This window comes from Pieris rapae, chromosome 22 (genome assembly GCF_905147795.1).
Source record: "Pieris rapae chromosome 22, ilPieRapa1.1, whole genome shotgun sequence".
NCBI classification, from domain to species: Eukaryota; Metazoa; Arthropoda; class Insecta; order Lepidoptera; family Pieridae; genus Pieris; species Pieris rapae.
This window is the reverse complement of record NC_059530.1, coordinates 2,661,637-2,683,934: the sequence shown is the minus strand read 5'-3', so window position 1 is coordinate 2,683,934 and position 22,298 is coordinate 2,661,637. Positions and strand designations below refer to the sequence as shown.

At 33.2% G+C, this 22,298-nt stretch overlaps 1 protein-coding gene across 1 annotated transcript; it reads left to right on the top strand.

Moving 5' to 3' along the window:
- Nucleotides 1-9: 9 nt before the first annotated feature.
- Nucleotides 10-21,682, top strand: LOC110992532 (intersectin-2). The gene is made up of 26 exons (XM_045633029.1): nucleotides 10-211; nucleotides 551-674; nucleotides 977-1,075; nucleotides 1,280-1,358; nucleotides 1,589-2,434; nucleotides 3,269-3,359; nucleotides 3,894-4,045; nucleotides 4,886-5,118; nucleotides 6,959-7,069; nucleotides 7,183-7,247; nucleotides 8,044-8,226; nucleotides 8,903-9,014; nucleotides 9,845-9,922; nucleotides 10,168-10,354; nucleotides 10,622-10,699; nucleotides 11,365-11,465; nucleotides 12,554-12,617; nucleotides 13,279-13,377; nucleotides 14,751-14,813; nucleotides 15,182-15,314; nucleotides 16,554-16,704; nucleotides 18,554-18,735; nucleotides 19,448-19,583; nucleotides 20,085-20,174; nucleotides 20,606-20,714; nucleotides 21,121-21,682. Exons 2-26 carry the CDS (start codon nucleotides 555-557, stop codon nucleotides 21,180-21,182), a joined length of 3,624 nt encoding a protein of 1,207 aa, XP_045488985.1. The 5' UTR covers nucleotides 10-211; nucleotides 551-554; the 3' UTR covers nucleotides 21,183-21,682.
- The last annotated feature ends 616 nt before the right edge of the window (nucleotides 21,683-22,298 follow it).

The following is a 22,298-nucleotide window of genomic DNA, read 5'->3' as shown; positions in this document are numbered from 1 at the left end:
AACTAAAACGAAATTTTTAGTTATCCATTTCCATTAGAAATTTAAGTTATGTTATGTCAATTATCAAGTTAAAGTTGGTTTAAGATGACAGTTCTCGATCAATACACAAATCGAGGGAGGTCTTCTCACAATTTTTCTTATTATAAAATTGGTCTAGAAAGTGAGGCGTAAACAGTAAAGATTTCTTACATTGTACAAGCTAAAAATAAATGTAAGTAACATTTGTTTTAACTAATATATATCGATACAACAAAGCAATGGTTTATTTTTAAATGTTTTACAGTTTCCTAATTAAATTCCCAATAGATTCAAATTATAAAAGGAGTAATATTGTTGGTTTTCCAATCATTCTACTATCCCTGTCTGTCTACCGTCTGTCTGCAAGAAATACGATAGCCCAGCCCTTTTACTTTTGCATTTCTAAATTAAGATAATAACTTTCTTTGATGTATCTAACAATATCTTCTGTATAGGCACAGTCAATAGGCTGGTGGCTAGTTTAGAAACATAGTGCAGAATGAATATTGCTATAAGTTGAATTAATTTGTAGCACCATGGCTGATCCGTGGATGATACAGCCACATGAGCATGCCAAGTTTGCTGAACACTTTAGAAATATTGGCCCTGTCAATGGCATCCTCACTGGAGAACAAGCTAAAAGATTTATGCTACAGGTATTATTCATGGGATATTTTTTACATAGTAAAGAGTTTAAACCATCATTATTTTTAAGGAATCTTTACTCAGGTGGAACTGAAAATAAATTTTAGATATGCATTACTTCAGACATATATTTTTGATTTAAAGTCCCTCTTATTATATACAAATGGTCCACCTCATACTTATAATGGTTGGGGTCAATAAGACACTTTATTTAAACATACTTTAATGTATATAAAATATTTTAGTAATTATATGTATTACTTTCTTAATTCATAGAGTGGATGTTGTAGCCTAATGTAACTACTATTTACAGTCCCAGCTTCCACCCCTGGTTTTGGGCCAAATTTGGACATTGGCAGATACAAATGCTGATGGAAAGTTAGATCTTAAAGAATTTTCAATTGCTTGTAAGGTATGTTTTCAATATTATATAACAAGCTGCATTACTTATTATTTATATATCCAATTCCAATAAAATTTTGAAATTAAAAACTTCACACTGGCTGGATGATTAAACATGAGTTTAGTAATTAAAGTGATAGGATGTAATAAACTGTTTTGGGATAGGACATTATAATGTTAAAAATGGCTAACTACAAAAACCAGTAACTTTCAGATTATCAATTTGAAACTACGAGGTGTTGAAGTGCCAAAAACCTTGCCACCATCACTATTGGCATCTCTTAGTCCTACAGGTATGTTTATTAGTTCAAAACAAAGACAAGATATTAAAACAATAGTATAATTAAGGATAATCTTATTATTTATTATTTTCATTTAATTATTTGCTTGTTTAATTAATCTAAAAAGTTTTTATACTTATTAATATTATTATTATAAAGATGCACTTATACAAAAAAGTTACTGGCATGTTTATCTTTTATCCAGGTGTCTTAAAATAATGGAAAAAACATTTATTTTCCAGGACCTAAACAGAACTTCCCACCCCCAAAACCGCCAATCCCACCAATGCCGGCCGCCATGACACAGCCACTTATATCTGGTTTACAATCAACCCCTACCCAATCTCTTTTAGGAGATTTATCACCACCAGGCAAACAAAATGTACCAGATTTGATTTCTGGAGTAAAGCCAACCCCACCCCTAATCCCTCCGCAACCCGTTCTTAACCAACCCTTAGTTGGCATGACTCCAATGTCTCAACCAATGATTCCTAATCAACCACTTCTTAGTCAGCCACCACAACCTGTCAGTCAACCTTTAATCGCCACTTCTCAGCCTTTGATGGGTCAATCAGTTACCCAGCCCTTACTTGGTTCTGAAGCGATGACATCACAGGCGCTTGGCTCACAGACTCTCATATCACAATCATTTATGGATTCTCAACCACTCTCCCAGCCATTAATGGGATCGGCACCGATTATGAGCCAACTACCATTACAAGCTACTTCTCCAACAACAGCGATGGGGGCAATGCAACCCATGACATCCCAACCTATGGGTATGACACCAGTACCGACTGGTCAACCCATGGGGATCACCCCACCGATGACAAGCCAAGCAATGGGCATTACACCTCTTATGGGAATGTCACAACCCATGGGTGTTCAACCAATAACATCGCAACCTATGCCAGCCCCTCAACCGCTGGTGGCAACTCAACCTCCTATCCCAACTGGGACCACTGTAGCCTCAATGGTTAGCCCTCCAAAGAGCGGAACACCGACCACTGTGGGCTCGGTGCTTGGGGCTCCGGTAACCTCCACGCCGATAACGGCTGTTAAAAGCGACTCCTTTGGATCGAAACCAGGTGAGAATTGTTATTCAAAGAAAATTATTGATTTGCAAAGAACGACTCATTGGAGTTCGATTAATTAAAACCGCATAATCAGCTTTATAAAAATAGGCATGCAAATGTCACATTAATTTTCAATAGTCATATAATAATTAAAATCTATTAAATAAAATTCTTGTGTCACAATGTTAGTTACCATACTTCTCCGAAACGGCTTGACCGATTTTTATCAAATTTTATATGCATTTTCAGTAGATCTGAGCTCTATCTATTTTGCATACCCCTAATAAATCCCTCAATATTTGTTTTTTATATTTTTAGTGATTTCTTTTTATATTTTTTTATTATACAACATATAAAAATACATACAACCCTTAATTTTTACCTCTCTACAATTAACCCCTATTTTTTATTTGATAGTTTACCACTTCGCTAAGTATGTCACTAGGGTAGCATAGCAAAATGTACTATGTTGGTGTGTACTAATAGCCAGACTAGGCATTAAGGAGAAACGAAGTTCGCGCGGGTAGCTAGTAATGTTATAATAATATATTGTTTATAATTATTGTTAAACATATGGTCTAAATACTGTACCTATAAAGACACCTTGCTTTTAAAAATTTAATCACCTTCCATTTGAAAGCATTACTCGGCATTGATTTATCTTCTAGAAACTTCTAGGAAACTATATATAAGAGTTTGATTTGGTTTAACAATTTTTTGAATACAATATTGTGCAACATGCAAGCACCCACAGCCGTATACGAACATCAATAACACGATACCAAAATGCTTTGTATAAAATTCTAATATTTTTGACAGAAGCCTAAAACTTAAATTTTCTTTCAGGGTCAGGTGTAACAAGTCCTACTGACTTGCCAATGGGCATGGTTAGTCCTCCACCTGTCGACTGGAGTATACCACAGCCTCAAAAATTAAAGTAATTCTATTTTATTTTAATAATAATTGCAATTTTTCTATGCTATATTAACTTATGTTTGTGCTCTGTGACTGCTAAAAATTATATTAAAATGAATACAAGATGTTCCTTCAGGCACCGGTGACCCATAAACATTTTCGAAGCGTAATAAAGAAGTGAAGTTTTTGTTCTCAGTTTCACATTGTCCGTTTGCTTGTTCTATAAAAAAAAATAACTTAGGTCTGAAATTTTGATAAATGACGAATGATGATTAAATTTCCGGAGTTAATATTAAAAAAAACGAAAATTGTCTCTACATTAAACATTGTCAAATTCTTTTAATTTTGTTTTTCGCTGAACTTTATATGTATTGGTACTGAATACCGAGCTACTACTTGTAGCAATACTGATGCTACAAATATAACCTTGAGTTAAGGGTACAAATGTTATGTATACACCGATTTTTCCGTCTAAACTGCTTCCTTCAATCATCGAGCAAATTAATTACGCACATACTCTATCAGCCAAGACTAATATCGGTCTTATTACATCAAGGTATACGCAGTTATTTAACGCAACTGATCGCGCCAAAGCCGGTTCTGTATCAGGGGCTCAGGCCCGCGCCATTATGCTTCAATCGCGGCTACCACAGCCCACGTTGGCTCAGATTTGGGCTTTAGCGGATTTGGACTGCGACGGAAAGTTAGGTAAGAGTTTATATACAGATTTGATAAAAAAAGTGTATCGAAATATTTATTTTTTACATAATTGTTGTAAGTTAATTTTACTTTGAATATATAGTATTGATTGCAAGAAACTCATATGACATAAATCATTCTTAACATATCCCCGCTATGTATAAACAAAAAAAAAACTTGGAAAATAAACAGCAATAACATTTAAAGGTTTTTTTTCTTGGTTTTATAATGTCAAACTGTGAATTACTGTACAATATTGCCTGTTCTAGTGTAATAATCATGTAAATATACATAAACAAAAATATCTTTATTCGTGTAACAAGTGCACTTATGAACGACAAAGAACTTAAATTAATTGTGAATTTACATTTACTGCCAATTCTCAAATCAAGGGCGTAGAACGGGAGAGAAGAACTGGCAATAAACTCTCCGCCACTTAAAAAAAATAGGTTTGTTTCTAGTAGCTACAATAATGATTAATTCTTGAAAATCTTATGAATCTTCCTACCATTTACATAAGATCTTTTTTGACACATAGACATGTATATTTTAATCTTATTTGTACAGTTTTATTTGGTTTATATTGATTATCAAATATGTGTGTAAAAAGCGAAGAGATTGCATTCTATTCGTCGCCAAAAATGGATTGTCTTCGTAGGGTTTGGTTATGGGGAAGCAGAAAGGAGATCGATTGACTGTCACGGTCTGATCTCAGATTGTAGATCATTTATTGGGTTCGGGCGTAAGCCACTGACCTATAATAAAAGGTCCTTTATTTTATTAATAAAAAAAAATAAAAAATAAAAAAAAGCATCTAAATAAATAATAACGCATAAATGAATTACCCAGGCTGTGAAGAATTTGTACTAGCGATGTACCTATGCGAGAGGGCCACCCAGGGTGAGGCACCTCCCGCAAAACTACCACTAGAGATGGTACCTCCAACGTTCAGACGTGACTCGATTACTAGCAATACAAGTGCGAAGTCTTATGAGGAGAGAAGAAGAGAGAATATGGCACGGGGCCAAGCAGAGTTAGAGCGACGCCGCTCACAGTTGGCCGATGTCCAGATGAAAGAGAAGGTAACAGTTTTGATCAAAATTATAATATAACATTGCTTTATTGCATTTCAAATTTACATTGAAATCTGTGTGTGCGTACAAAGTACACATGTCACAAGTGAAACTTCTTCGTAAATTAATCATAAGGTAAAAGCTCCAACAGTTGAGCATGTACCAGTATATAATCACTCCATGTATTTGTAGATCTATATTCACACTGTATACGTGCTAAATGAAAAATCTGCGTTTTCTGCCCAACAGAATTTTCATCTAAAGTTATAATATAACTACTAAAAGAATACATCAACCAATAGCGTTTTTTTTTCTCGGTCTGCCTATCTTACTCACTCTCCATCGGTATTAATCGCTCTTTCACTTTAACGACAAAAACGCTGCACATCTTCGTGACGTTTCGTAAAAATTTTACGCTCATGCGCCTAAAGAAGTTTCACTTTAAAAATATTACCATATATCTTATTTATCGATGCTCCGTTGCAGTTAAAATATACAGAAATAGTGATGATATTCACAATATGAAAATTTACATCTGTTTCACTCATAATTATTATTGTTACTTAATTAAGAAAGCTTCAACCAAGTGACAGTTGATAACCAAATGTCAGTTGACAACCAAATTACAGTCTTTATAATTTAATAATGGGTTCGTCTATTTCTTGCTCTCAGGAAGAGGAGGTGATATTAAGTAGTGGTTTTCTAGTAGCTTTCTTCTAGATTTGTATGGAATGTATAAAATTAATTCACGTAGATACAGAGTAGAGTGGCTAAGTATAAATCTCGTACGTCAAATTGACTTTGACAAACGAAAGTCGTGTGAAGCGCTAATTTCTGAATCTTACCATAGTAGATGCACAAATTAGATTTTTCAGGCACTTTTCTAATGTGTGAGATTTTAGATATAATACTGCATTTCAAAACTGAATCGCTAGAAATATTGCAGCTTATACAAGTTCTGTCGTCAAAACGTTAAATCGAAAGAACAGTAAAATTGTAACAACTTATAAAGAACTTGAGTAGCTCTGTGTATTTGGAACTTCAGTTCCAAACACGGTAGCACGAACGAAACTAGAAAAAAGTATAATTGTCGACTATATACGCGCCGATACGATTCGAGCTGTATATATATATATATGTATATAGCTTTTTTAATAGTATTTTTAAGTATAAAAATACTATTTAAAAAGTTGTGGTAATAAGTATAATTTCCTGTTTAGATATAGACATAAAAAAAAGCAAAAGGCCTTATACAGTGTAAACTCTATATAACTGTGTACATTTTCACGTTACAAAGATATGTAATGAAATAGTAGAAAGAAAAATCTGTATTATAAAAAGGAAAGTTTATTTCACACTAGTGTTAGTAATTACATAAAACACAATTCCTATTTGAACGCTATTTGCGTATAGTCTGTTAATTTTGCCTGACGTCTTTTGCTGCACCAGAAATTATGTTATATATTTTATTTTAAATTAATTTATAAAAATAAAGGATTTTTTTGAAATTTTGGTACGTATGATGCCAATAGTCAAGTTCATTACGGACTAAGACAATAAAGCGACAAAATAACGTACAAGTCTCTGCTGTTTTAACTCATTTTGGAAACTTAAAAATTCTTCTTATTATTTAATTGTTGTTATTGAGGGTGGGTGTAATGCTATGTAGATGTAGGTGGGTGGGTTCTCGTTAAATAGACGCACGTTACATAGAGTTTAGACTGTATATCTATCTAAACCTTTCCCAGTAATCATACCATCTATTGGTAAACCGTAGAAAAAAATAGATAGAGTATTGTATATGTATTTGGATAACGCATAGAATTCTCATAAATTGTATTTTATATAGGCGGAAAGGGAAAGAAAAGAAAGAGAGGAGGCGGAGAAGAAAGAGAAGTTGCGCCAAGAAGCTCTAAAGAAGGAACAAGAGGAATTGCTGCGTAAACAAAAAGAAGAACAGGTACATAATAAGCATGTGATGAACGAAATCGAAATATATAAATCAAATATTATTCAATATTTTGAGTTAGAAGACTTTTCTTTCTGTGTGAAAACGTTTTTATCGATTTTCAGGAAAAACGTGAAGCTGCACGCAAGGAGATGGAGAGACAGTGTCAACTTGAGTGGGAGAAGAAGAGGTTAGTAATATTAAAATTCTCATAATGAGGTGGAAAGTTTTATTTTTCCAGGCTAAAGGAAGAACTTCGACAGCCTTACCACTTACTGGCCCTAAAGTCCGATTGACTATAGTCAAGAAATTGTTTATATGTATTCTTTGCGGTCGGTATAATTCCCTATAGCCGTAGATTATATGTGTCTTAAATTTGATAACCGTTCGGGCCTTTTTGCCTTCAAAGACATTCAGTGTATCCACTTTATAAGGTTTTCGTTATAACAAAACCGTCTATAACACAAAAATGAGATACATTTGTTTGGTTTAACACAAACCCATACCTTTATTAATTCTTTATAACGCAATAGCCATTCTCTATTACGAAGATATATTTAGACATCAACAATATACTTAAGTGTAATTGTTTTTATAATGAATTCAATAAATAATCATTTTATCCGTGCGATAAGGTAGAAAAAAAAGTGATGTTGGAATTCGTATAGGCGTCAGTCCATCTATTGTTGCTACCATTTGGAAAACAAAGAAGCTATTTTATAAGCGGGACTGCAGGGAGTGTCCCCCAAAAAATTTAAAAAAAAGCCAAAATTTTACATCAAGCAATTTTGTTATAAAATTAGAAATTGTTGTAATTGGTTAAATTTGGTTTTATTCTCTTTTCTCCGTATAACGTATAGTCTCTATAACGAAAAAAAATTTCGGTTCCGTGAAATTCGTTTTAAAGAGGTTACACTGTATTTAGATATTAGCATTTTTATATTTAATTGTACTATCGGTACAAACATAGCAAAAATATATTCCAGAACGCGTGAATTGGAAACTCTTCGTACGGAGGAGCAGAGTAAAGTTCTAAGCTTAAAAGCTCGCAGCCAAGCTTTATCCGCTGAACTCAATTCTGTGAACTTAAAAGCTGGAAACTTGGCAAAGGATATACGGGAGACGAGAACTGCTGTGGCAACTGCCAAATGTACTATTGATTCGATGAGGTGAGTCAAGTTTATCTGTTTACCAATTGTTACTGCATATTTTAGTTGTGTTTTATACTCGTGTCCATGCGTCGGTTTGTCTCTCTCCCTAAATTATGTCGAGGGGGCCGATGGCTGGCCATGCGTCATACTCGTGAACGGGTGATACTTGTGGTGACTGGTCGAACTTGAATTCGTGTATGTGGTGATGTTAGTTATTTCGACTATTTATTTGCGTGTTGGAACAAGACGAGAATGTAAGTGCGTGCTCCTATTTCACTGTCTTCTGCTGATAGAGGACAAATCTTTGTTTTTAATTTATTTTATTATTATTAATTACTTAAGATGGCCTGTGGAGCATGGTATAATGGATGCAGCTTCTTACGTTGTGTAAAACAAAAAACTTGGCGATTAAAAAGTGTGGCGGAGAGTTCATTGACAGTTCTTCTCTTCTTTTGGTCTTGATTTGATAACTGACAGTAAATGTAAAATAAGAATCATTTAATATATTTTTCTTTACTAACGTTCATGAGTACATTGCGTTACCTAAATGAATCAATGTTTTAAATTTGACTTTACTTTTCTATAGGATTTTTTTATCTGTGAAGCATATAATAGACATCGAATTTTGCACAGATTAGAGAATAAAATATTTTTCTTAGATTGTTGTGCCACTAAATATTTTTGTTTAACACAGGTCGGACAGAGACGCAAATATGTCAGAGATGCAGCAACTAAAGTCGAGAGTCAAAGAGCTGAACGCCAAGCAAATATCTCTTAACAAGGAAAAGGCAGAGATTGATGCTAAGGTATATTTTCTAGTCTTTATTTGTTGGAAATATATTTTTTTATAGAATATTTTCTTAATAAATAAGAAATAAAAATAAAAATAAAAAAGCCTTTTTATTTCCTACAAATATAACTATTTACATTGGCCCATCTCCAAACGCTTACTTATCTAATTAAAATTAATACCATCTTATTTTATTTATTGTTATTATTATACTACTTATATAATATTTGCTACTATATATATCCTATTTACTACTAGATAATATTTACTATTACATTATTTTATTGTATTATTAGCTGGCTTGGTTAGATTTTAGTATACTTAAATAATATAATTTGTAGGAACCCCATTATTGGGTGAAGGCCTCCTCCAAAGATGCCCATTTGTATCTGTCCTGTGCAGTCTGGTTCCAGTTTCTTAATAATAGAACTAAAAGAAAAACTTGTGACAAATATACAGCTAAAATAAAGTGCTACCGAATAAAGTAATTTAAGAAATTTTCTAAAAAGTTTTAGATACCCTATTACAAATATACCAACGATTCATCTCTTTTCATCTCGCATTAACAAAAAGAGACAATTAGTGCTTTATAATCGCATACTGATTTTTTACCCACTTTGATAAATTACCCATAAAACAAATACAGAAATGCCTCTGGCCCCTATATGGCACTTATTTAACTGAAAATATATCTTAAGTCATAATCTCGTCTTTAGGGCTGTCAAGTATGCCAAACTTTTTATCCAAAAATAATTTGACAGCTTTGGCAACTTTGGATATAAAGGCATTGGTTAAGCTGAATAAGGGTTTTTATATTTTTTTGTTTCGACCTTATGTATGCTTCAGGCAAAGGCATCGGAGGGCGCTGGTGATGATGGTAAACTCAGCATGATGGAGATCACCCTGAAACAACTTAGAGATAAGGTTTGTATTATATTGGAATACATACACCGAAGAGTATTTTTTTGTTTATTAATTTCATATGTCTAAAACCTAAAATTGATACAGAATATTTTGCATAGGAAAGGGCATACACAAAACATGTTATGTTATATTATTTATATAATAATAACATAACAGGATATATAAATTATCAATGTTTTGTAGAATATTTACTAATCCTATTATTTGAATTGATTTGGTTTTTTCAATGCATTTGTTATTTTCAGGTGGAAGCAGCCAAAGCCATAGTGGATTCCAAGCGGTCTGACCTGGAAACCAATCAGAATCAGTTGGAGGAAGTTAACGCAAGGGTTGAGGAGCTGATAGAGAAGTGTGGTGCTGTTTGGCAACTCTATGAGGAGAAGAGGCAGAAGTATGAAACTGAAAGAAGTACTGCGCCCGCTGATAGCGCTGGTAAGAGAGTGTTTTAAAAATGCAGTTATAGATTTAGAAAGAAAGAAAGAAAAAATAAATGAAATTTGGAAAAAGTTTTTTTTTTACTTTTATACGGTGTTTTCTTTAACACAAGTCGTTGTTTCTACAGTTAAAGGTTAAAGTATGTATTCGAGTACGCAAAATATCGGTATGGTAATAAGTCCATTGTTTGGTCCTTCGAGCCGGATAACATAAAATCCATATTAAAAATAAATTAATTTACTGAATATAATTTGAATAATCCAGACGCATGGGGTGCTTCTGAGGACGCGTGGGCCTCTGCCCCAACTACAGCAGACTGGGGCGATGCACCACCTACTTCAGGTAAATTTTATTTTATATACAATTACCAAACAAGTAGTAAAGTTTTGCCCTACTTGCTTATTTTATAACATTTATTTTTAATAAAAATCTTACTTTGAAGAGGTTGCTCAAAAAAATAACCCGTTGCCTTCCTTATTATTATAATTTGTACTGATTTTTATATAGAAGTGATAAATAAGTATTAGATTGAAACCGCCTTTGTTTGACTAAAACCTGTGTCGCCAAACAAAATACAGTCAACCATTTTCAACTGATATATACATATAAGTAGGTACATATAGGTATTTAATGGTGAATGTGGTAAATAACAGAACAGATTTTTATTTTATTTTTTACATATGTAACTTAAATGACGTTGTGGTTTATGATATTTTCCTGGTAGTTTTGCGAACGGATGGCGTAGTTTTGCTCTTTCGCGAATTTTGTTAACATTTTTGACATTCATAAGCATGCCCTAAGACGCATCTAAACTGAATAAATGAATTTTGATTTTGGTACCGTACATATATGTACATAACAAAAATAAATTTATGATAAGTCTTTTAACACAATTATGTTTGTATTGTTTTCTTTTATTAGGATCCTTGAAGAGATTTGTAGTGATTGTAACACCTGTTAGATCGTGTAATGGTTTGTCTTATGTAATAGTGTAAATACTTTTTTAGGTGTTGAGTCCGTGCCGTCATCAGCGAGTGCAAGATGGCGGTGCGTATACGAATTTTCGGCAAGAACTGTGGACGAACTGAGTTTACAGCCTGGCGACTTGGTGAGTTTGCTCTTCATCTCTCACTCTCTCATTTCTCACTCTTTTCCCTCTCATTTGTCATTCTCTGCATTTCGCACTTGTAATACTTGGTGTGATTTTGAATCGTATGACTCATGATTGCGTATTATGACCCTAATAGAAATATACTCGATAAAAATGTATTACTTTTATTAAAATAACGGGCATATATATACGATTGTAACGAATATACTAAAAATCAAGTGAACTAAATTTCATGACTTTTTTTAGATTTTTACACCGGCCATTTCTCTCGGCCTAAACCCTCTGTCTTCTTTGCCGATGAGTAGGGATTTTGTGACAAATTTAATGACGTGGAATAAGTGATACCTGTATCTTATATACCAATATAAACATATTTTATTTTATTTTATTTATATTTATAATATACTAGCAGACTCGGCCAAGCGTTGCTGTGGCTAAGGTTTTTGTTATATTACATATTAGTAAAGTATTCAAGGGAAACGGTAGGAGAACTTATGTGAAACGTTGGTACATTTAACACAGCGCCATCTGTTAGAATTGTATCAAATTATAAACAAATAATTTGCAATAAAATAAAATTGCGACTAAAATTAAAGATCTAAGCTATCCTATCTCTTAAGTTGGACCAGACTGCTCACGGTGTGCCAATTTAATTTAAAATCGGTTAAGTAGTTTAGGAGTCCATCGCGGACAAACATCGTGACAGGAGATTTATATATATTACGATGATATATTCCATATAACCAATATATGATAATTATACAGCTACTGGTACGATAGTTGTCTGACTATTTTTAAATTAACATTTGATTAACATAGGTAATAATTTACTAAGGGCCTGTTTCACAATGTATGGATAAAGTGCCAAATAGCTATGCAACACATAAATTATACGAAAGATAAAAGTTCCAAATAAGATACTTCGAATTTCATGACGTATAGCGCTATCTGACAGTCGTGAAACGCAAAAATACTATTTATCCTACCAATAAGTAACAAATAGCTTATTTGGAACTTATCTATTGTGAAACAGGCCCTAAATAATAATAATATATTTAATATGTACTAAAAATTTGTATTTCCAGGTGTTCGAAGCTGATGCTCCAAGAGGTGATGCAGAGCCCGGATGGCAATGGGGTGCCGCTAGAGGTATATTTACAGATTATATAATTAGGCATAGAGCATATACTAAGTCTGTGCGTTATATTTTGCGTAATCAGCCTTCTGTGTCTTGTGTTTAAACACACACTTATGTACATTGCTGACTAATAAAGTGTGTTTTAGGAATAAAGTTTAGATTTATGAAGTGATCTTTATCGGCGTTGGAGAAAATTACCGTCACATTTTTCGGTTACGCGCCATCTTTATCTTGTCCCTACCACGGTTGATTCGATGAGATTCGAAGCCATTGATAACAAAAATATTTAATGACGATAACAATGATAGTAATAATTTTATTACAATTAATGAAATTCTGTAATAATTTTATTAGTAATAATGTAAAATGAAATAATTGTATTATTTGTATTCATGTCTATATAATAAAAGCCTTTTGTTAAACTTAATACAATTTAACTTGATTTAACCAATTTCTGTAAATGTAGATCATTTTTCGAAAAATATGGTCATAAATAAGTTTTACTATTAACTATTTCTATTACTACTTTTATCACACCTTTAACTGGCTAAAAGTCTTTGAGTTTTCTGTTCAATTATATTTTCTATTTATCCCACTATTGTGTGTATATTTAATATTTTTTTAATATTTACTATGCATTATATATTATTGTAATATTTTAATGGAACACAGGTCAAACGGGCTGGTTCCCGGAATCTTACGTCGAAGATCTAACGGCGGTGCCCTCTTACGATCAAATGGAGCCTTTGGAAACTAAAACACAACTTGAAGGTACAATAAATATTGCAACTCTATAGCAGAATAATGTTTTGGACTACTAATAGTTTATGACAGTTGACATAAGAAATATGTCTCTGTCAGTAGATAGTCGCTTTTTTCTTTATTATATAGTTAGATAATTTACAGTCAAAATCGTTTACTATGATATCGTTTAGAACAACATACCGGATATATTGACCAAAATCAAAAATCCTAGCTGAATTCTATTTTATATTTGTACTTAATAACAACAAAAGTTAATAAAACGAAAAGGCTTAGCAAGCAGAATACAATATACTATAAAAAAATTGAAATCCAAGATGGCAGCCGCTACAAAATGGCGGATAACGTAGGTTTTATCAATCCCATCAATATGGGTATCAAATGAAAGGGCTCAACAAGCAGAATACAATATACTATTAATAACGGGCAAGAAACTTTGCAATAATGAAGCACTAAATGAATTAAGCAGAATGCGAAATAAAAACTAAAAACTAGAAAATAAAAATAGGTAAAAAAACTTTTTAATTTAAACGGTTTTATGTTAAACATACATTGCAATGTTTATAGGTACAGTCGTGGGAATTATAAACCAATTGTAAAAATATTATTTTATGATTTATTATTGGGGTCGTTCAAGTATTACGTAACTGTTTATTGCAATTTATCAAGGGCGTAGAGCGTAGAGTATTGACAATGTGTGGGTATTGTTTAAAAAAAGTAAATAATTAAAGTTGACGTAATCTCCCAATTAGACAATCAAATACTCCCTCCTACCATTAAATACTGATTATTATTAATAAATAAAATAAAATAAAAATAAATAAATAAAATTATTAACTAGCCGACTTGACAGCCGTTGTACTGCATGAATTTAAAGCGAGTAGGATATTAACAAAGTATTAAAGCGCGCCGTGCAGCCGTTTAAGAAGAGTTTATATATATATGTGTGTGTGTGTATGTATAACGGTTCAAAAAATAAAAATAAAAAGGAAACGAATTGGCTAAATAAAGATATTTTAGTAATTAAGTTTGTTATGGAAGAGCTGGGAACCCTAACACAGTATTTTTACTTAAAAGGGTTCCCAAATCTTACACTATGAAAAGAAAGATGCACCTACTTAAAATGAATAAAGACTTTTATTATTATTATATTTTTATATTATAAACAAATGGATGATCAGCTTCATGTCTGACACATGATACAGTTGATTCGTGTCTTCACAGTAGGAGTAGCTGCTAACAACGCACTATAGAACAAAAAAATATCATTCCTTATATATTAATAAAAGTGTTATTTTAAAATGCTGCAAAAAGTATTTTTAAAATAACACGTTTATTCAGCTTTTATATTTCTGTTTATGATAAGATTGTGAATTAAATAGGTATAGCAGAAGTGCCGGAACCGGAAATATCCACCGATTTGGGAGGAGCCATGCCTGCTGTGGGTAAGTTAAAATAACAAATAATTCATTAATTTTAATTAAAAATATCGATTTTGAATGTTAACTTATAAACGAAACGAAAATTAACCCAATGTGTGGAATAAGACGCCGCACAATTGTTAAAAACCATTTTTAAGTAATTCTTTGTTCAAAGATACATAATATAAACAATACTTTTTTATGGAATCTCGCAATACTTTAATAAAACTTCATCAAAAATATCAAAACTTATTTTGCCACCGTGATTTACAGACGCACAATGCCAATGCAATGCAATGCAATGATCAATTTAGACATGCCCCAAAAAGTAATTATTGTATTTAGAAATTTGCACGTAATTTTTTTTAAAAATTATTATGACATTTTTTTAGAAGGTGGTGATTTCTACATAGCGGCCTATCCCTACGCATCTGGGGAACCAGGAGACCTAATATTTGAATCAGGGGAAAGAATAGAAGTAATAAGAAGAGATGGAGATTGGTGGACTGGCAGGATTGGGATACGGTGAGATTTTATGTTACGTATAAGATGCATGCACATGCATGCACTGAGGTTAAATGCATGGATATTTCAAAGGCTAAATTACTTAATTATTGTATGTACGGCTTTTTTACTGTGATTATTTTAAGAATGCCACTATTTTAATCTGATGTATTATTGAAATTTTTGTCTTTTTTGAGAAATAAATTCTTGAAAACTAAAAGCATAAAGTAAACCGTTTAGACTTCTCGTACCGTATTCTAGTCTCGGGGGAACTGTATCTGCCCCGTATTCGAACCGTTGTCCTTTGTTTTTATTATTAAATCTTTAAATATAAAATTAATAATTAATATTAATAATAAGTGTGGGAACACTGGCAGTGTGTGGGAGTCAGTGTATTTATTTAAAATACTTAAGGGTCTGATGCATAATCTGGATATAATGGAGAGACTGAGTGTATAGACTTAGTGGGTACTAAGTAGAAAACTGAGGCTTACGTCTAAACTTTTGGATGTACCGCGCGCATAATGATCAATAATCCAACTTAACAAAGCGCCACTCACGCGAGAAATACACATAATTCAATTTCTGTTGAGGTAGACCTATTTATTTGTACGCTGGCAGAGTTCACAAGATTTGGTTGCTATATTGTTAGTTATAAGATTTAGGCATCATCACTACATAGTATAAAACAAAGTCGCTTTATTTGTCCCTATGTCCCTTTGTATGCTTAAATCTTTGAAACTACGCAACGGATTTTGATGCGGTTTTTTTTAATAGATAGAGTGGATCCAAGAGGTTTATATGTATAATAACATCCGTTAAATACTGGAAAAGTACTGTTATTTTTGAGGTTTCTAATGTGATGTCTTAATAATTACATTTTTTCCGCTTACATTGAAAACGCAGATGTGATGGTATATGTCTATCTCTTATGGATAACCCACATTTTTATATACAACGTTCACAGATTTTCTGTAGTGTATTTAGTATGAGCATTGCACCCGTGCGAAGCCGGGGCGGGTCGCTAGTATTAGTTAATTATTTTAATGTTTTTTTTATGTAGGATAATTGGTGTGGGTATTAATTTGGCAGTAACTGTTAAGGTAGAATAATGTAGTGGAATAAATAAATGAATAAATAAATATACTATTTTATATAAATTATATTTCTGTATTAAACTAATGCTAAAATACAAATTTCTAAACGGTTTTATTGCCGTAATGTTAATATGTATGCATTAATAATAAATCTTTCTTCCAGGACCGGTATATTCCCATCGAATTACGTAACCAAAGACACAACAACTGGAGATGCGATGTCGAGTATACCGGAAGCGAGGGAACCGGAACCCGAGCCGCAACCGGAACCCAAACCGGAACCGGAACCAGTGACAGAACCCGTTGTTGAACAGGTATTGTCTGGTTTTTCGAATCGTCGTAGTTAGAGAATTTTTTATTATGGAAATTGTGAATTTTATATGTTTATAATAAATGATTTATGTACATGTTTTTTTTGTTTTGTTTTCACAGCTTTTTATAAACATCTTTTGTTTGGTAGAATTATTGCCATATGGAGGAATATGATTTATTAATTTATTGCACATCTCATGTTGAGTTAATTGAGAATTAAAAATTAGTCTAGAAATGCGAACAAGCAAAATCTTAGAATTATAATATGATACCATACAGAAGATGTCACATGTCATTTATTTAATTTATATCGATAGAAAATTAGTAATTTAATTGATATAAGTCCATATAATAATTTATTTTTGTCTGAAAAATCTATGATATTTTTTTGTGGACTTGTACCAGTATAGTCTCACAGTAGAATATAATAAAAAAAAGTTATTTAAGTTAATATACAATACAATTTGTTGTTACGTAAATACACTAAGGCTAAATAAGAACAAAATGATTGGATGTGATCTGATATTTCGATCATTGAAACACTCTTTTTGTTTATACAAATAAATATCCAATAATAAATCTTTATTAATAATAAAGTATATCTACAACAGGACTAGCATTGTCCAATCTTTAAAAGTGGTTCTTAGATTAAATATGCATTTTGTGGCAATCATTGTATTATTTAGGACCGGTTTTATATTTTAATATGAGAGGAACGCAGCCGAGTTTTATCATTGGACGTTGGGGCAGGTTACCACCTCACCATCACCCGTATCGCCTCTACGTCAATTGGTCCACAATCCTTAAAAGGTCGGCAACGCACTCGCGATCCCTCTGGCATTGAGAGTGTCCACGGGCGGCGGTATCACTTAACATCAGGTGAGCCTCCTGCCCGTTTGCCCCATGTTCTATAAAAAAAACTGAGCATTTTACGGCGGTTTTTTCCGCGCACCACTCATGAAACCAGCTGCCCACGAATCGATTCGAATTCCTTAAGGAAAGATCGTAGGGTTTTTTAAAGGCCGCATAACGCACTTGTTGGCCTTCTCAGTGTAAGCCCATGGGCGGTGATATTACCGTTAGATAGTTTGCCACTTGTTATATAAACAAAAATGTACTCTGTATGGTTATGTACTTAGTGATATTATTCAAAATAATAAATAAATGCATTAAAAATCTTAAAAAAAATTAAATACTTTAAACGATTTTAATAAAAAAATAATTAAGTTTATCACTTGATCAACATCAGTTTTAGGTCAAATCTAGAAACATACACACCTCCATTCCTCGTCCATACATATCCTTGTATCACCTTACATTGTGTCATGTAAAAATTATGTAGTGATTTTATTTATTTCGTTTATCTTACATAAATTATGTATAACAAAACACAATTATACTAAAGATTTACACAAAGATGGATGGATGGATTGTATATGTTTAGGCGCTAGAATTCTGTATCTGTTCTCTCAATATCCATAGCGCTGACGCAACCTTTTAAATCTGTATCGCTTTTGGAAAATACAGGGTTGTGTTGTGTGAAAGAAAAAACTTGGCGATAAAAAGAGTGGCGAGTTTTTTGCCAGTTCTTCTCTTCCGTTCTACGCCCTTGATTTGAGAACTGGCAGTACATGTAAAATTAGAAACATATATTTCTTTTTTGACGTTCATAAGTGTACATTTTGTTATCTATATGAATAATTGATTTTTTATTTTGATTTTCATGATTAGATTTTTATAGACAATGAGGTGGGCGGTATCCTCACAAAGTCTGTCTTCACTGTACAAGTAAAGAAAGAAATAAATTCTGCTTAACAGCCGTGATTTGTACATGCAATTTGTGTCTAACAGGAGCAAAAATCGTCGACTCCAATATGTTCGGAAGTGGCGAACATAACCGAGGCCAGTGCGGCGGCTGGTGGTCCCAGGCCTGCCTCTGCCGCTAGACGAACTTCGGAGTCAGGACGGGACTCCGTCACCGGAAGACGGACCAAGGAGGTGGCACAGGCTCTGGCTAATTATACTGCTACCAGGTAATATTGGTGCTTGGTGCTAAGGTGCTACTAGGTAAGTTTTGTACCGACGCACTAAAGGAGGTTTTTAATTTGATCAGAATCGGAATTTGGCTGTGATGTTTTATTTTAGGCTTCCACGTGTGCTATATTTTGTATGTTAGTTTTACAAAGTTTTACAAACTGAAAGTCATATCGGGATGATAGATTTTGCTCTCAATTTCGACTTAAATTTAGATAGTATTACATATATTTCAACTTAACGAACTGTCTAAGTAACATAGAAATTGGTTTCGAAGTTTTTAAAATAGGTAAATAATTGTATTTAAAATCAGTTTTAAATTACTTTTATTTACATAAGTTCGAGCAAAAATAGTTAAAAATCTTTAACGAATTAATTAAAATATTTACTTATTAACTTATTAAAATATATACGTCGACAGTATTTCTTACTAAGTTTGTTAGCAAACACTAAAAATGGAAATTATATTATTTTTAACTGATTCATACCATAATTGTTCTAGGATTTAATAAAAAGGTAATTCTTAGCTAACTATAGATAAGTAACACAGTAGCTACAATGAATATATTCAAGATGATAGATAACTTATAACCAAACGTACAGATACCGGCATTGTATGTAATGTATTCGAATTTTTCCGTAAAAATCTTTTTTTTAATTGTATCTGTGGTTACTTGCTATAGTAGCAAAACGTGTATTACATTTTTTCAGTACCGAACAACTATCCTTGACAAAAGGTCAACTTTTGATAGTACGCAAAAAGGCAGATAGTGGCTGGTGGGAGGGAGAATTGCAGGCCAAAGGACGTAACCGACAGAGTGGATGGTTCCCTGCTAGTTATGTCAAGGTGAGAAGATTAAATAGCTTTTCCCTTTACCTAGGGGTAAAGGGGTATGGTATGGTGGCTACTTAAGCCAGCCCAGCTCCTTCCAGAAGCACAGAAGTCTCCTGGGCACTTCACAGGCTTCTCTGAGCGACCTCACTGTTCCGAGGATTTCTTTACGTTGTTTAGCCACAGCCTCGCATTCCAGGACTACGTGGGTGACTGATTCCTCTGCACTGAAACAGCCTCTGCACATGGGGCTGTCTGTCGCGCCTAGGACAAATAGATGTTTATTAATGGCCCGTAATTGTCCCTATAATTGTTATGAGATCGGTTCTGTTTAAGCCGCTTAGTCAGTTGTGGGTTCACTGCTGGCAGAGCTATTTTGGACTGTCTGCAGTCCGCACTATGCGACCATCGTTTTACCTTATTTACAGGGGGTAACGGGAAATGGTCCAAAACTTTGGTATTACGAAGTTCGATATTAAAACGGCATTTCAGAATTAGATTTTAAATCTTTTTCAGGTGTTACAGTCTAGCGGCCGTACTTCAGGACGCACGACGCCCGTTTCGTCAAAGATGGACGCGTTACCATCTGAGACTGTCATTGATAAGGTATACTAAGATAAAATTTTTGAACAGATGTTTCTTTTATATTTTTTTTTGTTCTGTTTCCAACGCGTGTTCAGAAGTACACACACGCTCTTTTGTATTTAACTTAATTTACGAGTTATAGGTTTTCTTAAGAATTTACCAATTCGACTTAAGGTCCTTCAAGAAAAGAGCGTACCAATTCTTAAAAGGTCGGCAACGCACTCGCGAGCCCTCTGGCATTGAGAGTGTCCATGGGCGGCGGTATCACTTAACATCAGGTGAGCCTCCTGCCTGTTTGCCCCCGGTTCTTTAAAAAAAAAAAAGTAAAAAAAAGGGAAGTATTTTATGTAAACAAGGGGTAACGTTTTATAAGATGGCTCAAGTTCAAGTCGCCAAGCCAATTCCATCATACGTTTGATAGTAAAAAAAATGTATTTTTGTTGATAATTTAGGTAATGGCGTTATACCCATATACGGCACAAAACGCGGATGAACTGAGCTTCGAGAAAGACGACATCATAGCCGTCACCGACCGCAGCCAGGATCCTGCATGGTGGCAAGGTATATCACTACATAGTATAAAACAAAGTCGCTTTCTCTGTCCCTATGTCCCTTTGTATGCTTAAATCTTTGAAACTACGCAACGGATTTTGATGCGGTTTTAATAGATAGAGTGATTCAAGAGGAAGTTTTATATGTATAATAACATCCATTAAATAGTGTGGTAATTTATCATAATCTGTAAGTATACGATACATAACCGAGTTTCGTAAATAGTTGGTCTTAGATCAAGGAATTTGCAATACTTGGGTTTGCCTTGTAATGTGTGATGGGGTCTTAAATAGCAAAAGCGACAACAAGTCAGGGCAATCAATTAAACCATTGCAAATAGCATGTCAAAATATTAGGTCGTATTGTTTACGTCTACATTAATAGGGATTAATAAAAAAAGTTGTTTTTTTTTCAGGTGAACTCAGAGGCATGACAGGTCTCTTCCCAAGCAACTATGTCACTAAATTAGTTAACTAAATATTTAAACGTTGTAGTTACGCTTTTTAACAGTGTTTCTAGTAGACCATCGAAGTGATCTTCGCTATGGCTGGTAATCATTTTTATGGTCCACTATTTTCACTCCAAAGTTAAGTATAATTAAATCATGAACAAGCTTAATCTTTTGTCTATTACTAGAACTAAGGGTGGCAACATTCCATTTTGATAATTTTATTCATGCCATGGACTTTGTATCCGGCTAATAAATAAATTAAAAAAAAAATAATAATAATTTTATTCTAATTTTAAAATTATTTATTGATGTAATTTTTAATAATTTTAAATATTGTCACCTTAAATCATAAATTATAGAAATGTCTTCCGTTTCCAAGCTCATTTTTACGGATTGACAGTCATTGTTTTTACTTTTTAAGTGTGACCACCCACAAATACCAAATTGGTAGAAATGTAGTATTACCATGTACAAGTATGTTATTGTTATTTACTGTTATCGTGTAGAATAAAATTTATGAATCAAATATTTCTTTTATTTGTGCACCTATAAAACTGTTTCGGCCTTATAGCTATATACAACTTAACCTTAGCCATTTGTGATGGGCCGTTATGGTGAGACTGATAGAGGATTGTCGATCTTTAAATCGAATGATGAGCAGCACCGTCCTTTCTTCACGGCCTACAACATGGTTTAGAGTTATACATCAAAACTTTTTTTAACATATGTTAATAAATCTTCGACTTATAAAAACCTAATCACGATGCTTAAGTGTTGGATGTTTTCTGAGACATTTGAGAAACGATCTTGAAAACAATCCAACTGATTGCAAAATTCTTTTCTTTGGTTCCTTTTTTGAAGCTATCCAGATCGATCGACGGATGGAGGTGCTATTCTAGAACATGTCACAGAGAATTGAAAACTTCTATTGCGGTTTGTTTTAAAGTCGGTTAAATACTGATTGTAAGATTACTCTTCTCGTATGTGGCATTTCTACTGTAGTTTGTGTTCAGTATAAAAGATTATAAGAGAAAAGTTGTATTTTAGTTGACTCCCTTTTACTATTTATATTTGCTATCTAGTGTTAACCTCTATTTATTATATCTTCCAGTTACGTCATGGAGTAAAAATATTTTTGACTA